The sequence below is a fragment of the Perca fluviatilis genome, chromosome 3 (assembly GCF_010015445.1).
Source record: "Perca fluviatilis chromosome 3, GENO_Pfluv_1.0, whole genome shotgun sequence".
In the NCBI taxonomy this organism is placed as follows: Eukaryota; Metazoa; Chordata; class Actinopteri; order Perciformes; family Percidae; genus Perca; species Perca fluviatilis.
In genome coordinates this window covers 24,119,842-24,126,008 of record NC_053114.1, presented here as the reverse complement: position 1 = coordinate 24,126,008, position 6,167 = coordinate 24,119,842, and the positions used below count along the sequence as shown (strand labels likewise).

General features: G+C 41.1%; 1 protein-coding gene across 3 annotated transcripts in view; it reads right to left on the bottom strand.

Annotated features, from left to right (window-relative positions):
• Window positions 1–188: 188 nt before the first annotated feature.
• The window catches only part of dagla (diacylglycerol lipase, alpha), a 32,578-nt gene continuing 26,599 nt past the window's right edge, over window positions 189–6,167 (bottom strand). Inside the window, exons 19-21 of one of the 3 annotated variants that reach the window (XM_039795505.1) lie at window positions 4,583–4,749; window positions 4,235–4,252; window positions 189–3,762 (exon numbers count right to left, since the gene is read on the bottom strand). In XM_039795505.1, the coding sequence (XP_039651439.1) occupies window positions 2,658–3,762; window positions 4,235–4,252; window positions 4,583–4,749 (1,290 nt within the window). In that variant the 3' untranslated portion in view covers window positions 189–2,657. Of the gene's footprint in view, window positions 3,763–4,087; window positions 4,154–4,234; window positions 4,253–4,582; window positions 4,750–6,167 lie in introns of all 3 variants that reach the window. The other 2 variants (XM_039795504.1, XM_039795506.1) reach the window with 2 other exon arrangements.

The following is a 6,167-nucleotide window of genomic DNA, read 5'->3' as shown; positions in this document are numbered from 1 at the left end:
AGACACATATACTCGTATTTATATACTCAAGCTAAACTGTATCTTAACCATACGTAGCAGTAAGGGAAACAAGCAGACCAAGAAAACCTGAGACAAACTAGAATTTGTGGCTTTAAATTGACATCATCAAAACTCTGACAACAGTATATCAGTAGTACATGCTGAATGAGATATGACAGACTTTCCCAGTTATTTCCATGGTTTGTAGTTTATTCCATTACAGACAGGGCAGTGAGGGGGAGGGATTTAATACATTCTCATTGTGGGGCAGGAAAGGAAGGGAAGCAAACCAGGTAAACATGGACAAGACATAGTTGAATTATTCTTTCAATATAGACCAATTTGCAAATCTGCCAATAGTTTGAATAAATAACTTTCAGATGAACTATTTTTTTCTATATGTCAAAACTGATATCTTTTAATATAGTCATTATCTCCTTATTGTTATATAGTTGTTTTTTACATGACTCTATTGGTATTTTTTTAGACATCTGCATAAATAATTACACATAGAACATGGTGCTGTACACATCATGGTGGAAAGTATTATAGTGCTTTCTTTCAGTGTTTCTGTGTATGAACAGCTGCAAGCAAAGCTACGGACCATACGAAATTGCTGGCCCTACCTTAGTGTATCTTGTGAGAGTCTACTGGGACTGGCAGCATGATTTGAGTAGTGTCAGACTGTAAACTAGCTGGAACTGTCAGCTGTGAGTAATCACAGCAAATCTAAATCCAAATAGAGGGACTGTGCAGACCACTATAGTAACTCCAGGCTTGACGGTGGCAATGCACCAAAGGTCACTGTGAGCAGGATGTCACTTTGCAGCATGTCTCACCACTATGAAACATTTGTAAAAAGAGCATATTCTCACCATGCTATGGCAGAATGTCAAATACTTTTCCACTCGGACAGAAAAAAAGCTGAAATATATAACTTCTTACATTTGGGAAAGTCTAAAAAGTTCCCCACACTGTCCCAAAAAACTGAGATAAAAACCACTGACATCAAACCAATCTGTTGCAAGAGCAATAATGATAATAATACCATCAAATATAGCAATAAAAGTGATAACATTAACGGTAATAAATAATGCAAATTATGAGCCACCTGTTACACCCAGAGTGATATGGAAGATTGTATGCCACGTACATTATTCAGAATTGCCATACGTGAATTTCAAGCCCATTTATTCATTCAGTCCAACCTCAAGGATGTTTGAGATGAACCGCATTAAAGGGAAGCAAACACCTTGATGTCCAAAATGACTGAGAGCACCTTGAGAACAAGAGAGATGATATCCTGGGGACACTTTTAGAATACACAGTTTGGTCCTGTCTGGTGACCCGGGCATTTTAAAAGCCTCTATGAGGTTTGCGTTTACATATATTATCATGCCTGAACAGGTTTAGAGCTTATTTACTGGGACTTAATGACAAGACTTGTTCTATACCATCCATGCTACTCTGTAATGCATAACGCATGCAGACCCTGACCTGGACACATTGCTAAGAGCTCTCCAAAGAGTAAGGTACAGTAGCTATGAGACTAGGACAACTATTACCAAGTGCATTATTATATCAAACCCAAGGTACAGAGGTTTCCCAATGAAAGCCATGGCAGTGTTTTAAGGTCAGGGTGGCATCTTTTCTGTGGTGTTGCTGTGTAACAGTCTACATGGAAACAAACAGAATGGGAAGGAAATAATGAACTTAGCTTGTGTTTAAGTAAAGCAATATCCATTTACATATACAAAACTACATCTCATAAATACATTTGGCATACAATGTATTACATTTTTTGGCAAAGGGGGGTTAATTGAGCAATATGATGTGTGCAAGAGTATCCAAATGTCAATCTAAGTGGATTATTGACAATGTCTCTTTAAAATTAAATAAATAAAAAAACTTCATGCACTATAAAGAGTAACCAAAAGACTCAAAAACATCCATAGGCGTCTGTAATAACTTTGTCACAATCACTAAAATCTTTTAAGACACATGAATTCTCACCAATGTAACACACTTACTCTCTTTCTCAAAGTCAATTCTTTATAGACCTGAGGAACATTTCATAATGTCTTCTCACTTCTATTGAGTGATGAATATGTCCATCTTCACATTCCTGATTTGAAAAAATAAAATGAAACAAAAGCTGGACAAGATTTCCGGAGCTGCTGAGTGGTGCAGGAAGTTGTACAGTACATCAACCCAGATGATGTGCCTATGCTAACCTCTTCTACAGTGTTAGTTTTTGAATCCCTGCTCAGTTAAGTATTCTCCCTTTGATTTTGTTAAGTCAGGGATTTGATGTAATGCTGATGCGTCTCTACGTGGGTGAGACAACATTGTTTTGGAATGGTATTGTGAAGCTACAGTTAATTATATTCACCTAAAAGCAGTACAGCCCCCTGGCATGCAGAGAGAGGTATCTTTTTTATCTTAGTCATTGCAATAGTGTGAAAATGCTATAAACAGCATTCACCGGGGGCACCTGAAGAATGGAAATAGTTTGTGAGTTGGTCAGTCAATTTCTGTCATTGGATCTCTGATGAGTGGCTGCATTCCATCGCATGCATGTACTGTGATATGTTTAAAATTTTGGATGACTGCACCTCTCAATTTAGAGCAAAGGACATTAGAGTCTTGGGAGCACACTACACCATAGATGACAGTGTGTTCTCTTCAGGACAGTGGCAAGGGCTAGATGTTCGTAGGGAGTTCATGGCTGGCAGGGCGCCCTCGGCGGGGGAAAGGTCGTTGAGCTCCTCAGACGACGAAAGAGGGAAGGAGGGTGACAAAGAGATGCCCGAAGAGGGGTCAGCAGATCCAGCAAAAGTGCGTGGGGGCTTGGGGACAAGGTTAGGCTCCAGTGTTGCTCTGGCCAGAAGTTGTTTGTCATCCAACAGCTGTCCATCTCCGAGACACTCACCCTGCCCGAAGGAGCCCCGGCCCGACTCTGACTCCCCGTCAGACAGCTCCAGAGGCGGTGAGCTGCTGCCGTCCAGTCTGAATAGAGAGTCTAAGTACTGGGCGAACTCCAGCACTGCCTGGCTGGGGTTTCCATTGGATAGTTGGGGTGGAGGAGTAAAAGCTGCTGGTCTGGTCTCTGCACTTAACTGTTTCTCTGCTGTCTCCAGCTCCCAATCTTCATTTTCTCTATCCATTGGTCTCGAACCAATTTGTGGGCTGAGGGGAGTGTTAGGAGTGCTCCCTGGGCTGTAGACACCAGGCATCTGTTGGTGATCCCCGTCAGGAAGCATTTTTCGGTTGACGTTAGGCTCTGGCTTAAACGGCTGAGCCAAGGCGCTCTGGTTTAGCAGAGCTGGAGAATGGTGTCCACTGTAGCGAGGTGTGGCTGGAGACAGCCGCATGGGGTAATCCGGGGTGGATCTGGATTCCAGTGGGGTAAAGAAGGGCCCAACCTCACCCAGGTGCTCTGGCGTTTCCTGGCAGAGGCAGTCAGCAGCCAGTAGTTCAGTGCGAGAGCTGAGAGACGGGTTCTCCTCAGGGATCGGGGCATCCAAAGGGAAAGGGAGACAACTCAGCATTGGTGAACCTCTCAGCGCAGCTGAGGAGCGTCGGGAATCCAGACTATAGAGGGATTCGGCATCTGAGAGACTCTCCATGACAGCCAGAGGTGCTTTGCGGTCCCTCAGCTCCACTGCCAGGCGCTCCCGTGCTCCACGCAGCACTACAGGCACTGGGGGAGGAGGGCACTCAGAGAAACCATCCAGAGATATTTCAGACTGGGCACACGAACTAGAGGAGAGGAGAAGAAGGGGTTGGAGAGTAGTGACAGGGAAAGGAGGGGACAGGGGATCCAAAACACAAGACAGATGTGAAAAATGGGTCTAAACAACTTACGAAGGATTAAAAAAGGGGAAAACGGGAAGGTGTTAGTATTTAATCCATATCTAGATTCTACAGACTAGGTGGACACCAGCAAACGTTACATAGATGGAAGGAAGAACAAAGAAACAGTGACTGGAAGGCCAGGAGTGTATCGTAGTGCTCTTGTATTAACATCTAATACAAGAGAGATAACATCATAATTCAACCATCACTACCAGGAGTTCACACTGACTTTGGACAGGGGCTAAGCCAGAGGGGGTGAGGTTGGAATTGAATACTACCATACGTTGCAACTGCTCTGTGGTCAGACAGCGTGCGTGCATGCGTGCATGAGAAGGGAGCACATTATGCAAAATTATTATTAGCATGCATTGCTTACCGTGACAATGGTTTTAGACTTTTTTTTATAACCAAACGAACAGACAGAAACAATGATTTTGAGAAAACAATAAAGTAGCAGTTAGTAGCAGTTGTATTATTTAGTATTGGCCAGAAAGTTAAATTAAAATGAGACATGTCCCCATGATTATCCCTACAGCTTAGGAAGAGGTTTGCTCCATTATATATTAAGTTGGAGGAATATACAGAGGCTCAAACAAACTGTTTTTATATATATATATATATATATATATATATATATATATATATATATATATATATATATATATATATATATATATATATCTTTAGGCTCCAACACACCCACAGTGGTGCATGGTGTACTAACCGAACACTACTGTTCCTGCGGTGGTGGGTTGTAGGCGTTGGCTGCTGAGAAGTTGTTGATGTATCCACGAACATGTTCTCTGGGTTCAAGTCCACTTCTGTGGGGCTCACCATGATCTTGGCTGCTGACAGCAAAGCGGTTTTCCCTTTGTTGTAGTTTTCCAGCACCTGTCACAAGCACAAAGGTGTAGACAGACACATGACTTGACAGATAATGGTACGATGAGAGCAAGGAGAATAAACAACATTACAGAGCAAACTAATATTTTACAATATTTCTTCTATGAGGTTCTTTAAAAACTGGAATCTGAATTTACGGACACTTGACAGAAATAGGTTTTACTGGTCATTAATAGGTTTGACACACACACACACACACACACACACACACACACACACACACACACACACACACACACACACACACACACACACACACACACACACACACACACACACACACACACACACACACACACACACACACACACACACGATTAGAATAGTTTTCAATGACATTATCCAAGAAACCACTACATCTTTATTTAACTGCAGATATGATTACATCTATTACGGTGTTAGAAAAGCAGTGTATTTCAGATGAATGTAAGTGCAATCTAATGGCGAGCTTACACCTACTCCAACTGACATTAAACACCCACAATGGAGTCATGATGCCTGAGCTAGAACTACGCAAGACCTACAGTACGATAAAAGGATAGTAAATCATTAGACAACTGTAAATGTAACTTCAAAAACATGCAAGACAAACCCTGTCTCACAAAATCTTATTGTGTTGTTTTAATAGCTAAAAATTGTGAACAAACACTGATGGCAAATCACATCAACACACAACTACATGTATTTGGTTAACTTTAATGAGTTAAAACACTTAGTGGAACATAGCACATTGCTATAAAAACAACTGGAACAGTAAGAGGACATGAAAACAATGAATACAATTCATGCGACAATGTAACATAAAATGGCATGAATGTGAACATGACTGAAATTCATTCAGGAACATAGGCTCAGTAAGTTAAAAATGGCATTAAAACAAACATGTTTGGGTTATGCAGAGGGTTATGGGATCCCACATGAAAACATAAGGATGTTACATGGGTGAGCGTGACTGATGATACATGAGGACAAGATTGCTGTAAGTGATAAACTACAGCAAATATTTGGCACTAACAATATCAAACATATCACTTGTAGGCACAATCACTTGACCAAAAACAAAAAAACAAAGCCCAGTACCCAGAGAGAGAGAGAGAGAGAGATCATTTATACTTAGTTTTGCATTATGCAAAACTAATGCAATAATGTCCTGCAGCCATATTCTTATAATTTATAAAAGCACAGTTAGACAAAGCATTATGAAATGCACGAAGAGCGTAAAAATATAATTCCAGTTTTCAGAGTCCTGTTAATACACTGAACCAAGGCAGTAATAAGAGGACATTAGAATGACTAAGTGAGCAGCAATTTTACAGCAGCAGCAGAGTACTACACAGTGTTTACACATTTGTTCCCCCTTACTCCATCTGCTGCTGATGAGTAATTGACAATTCCTTGAAGAAATT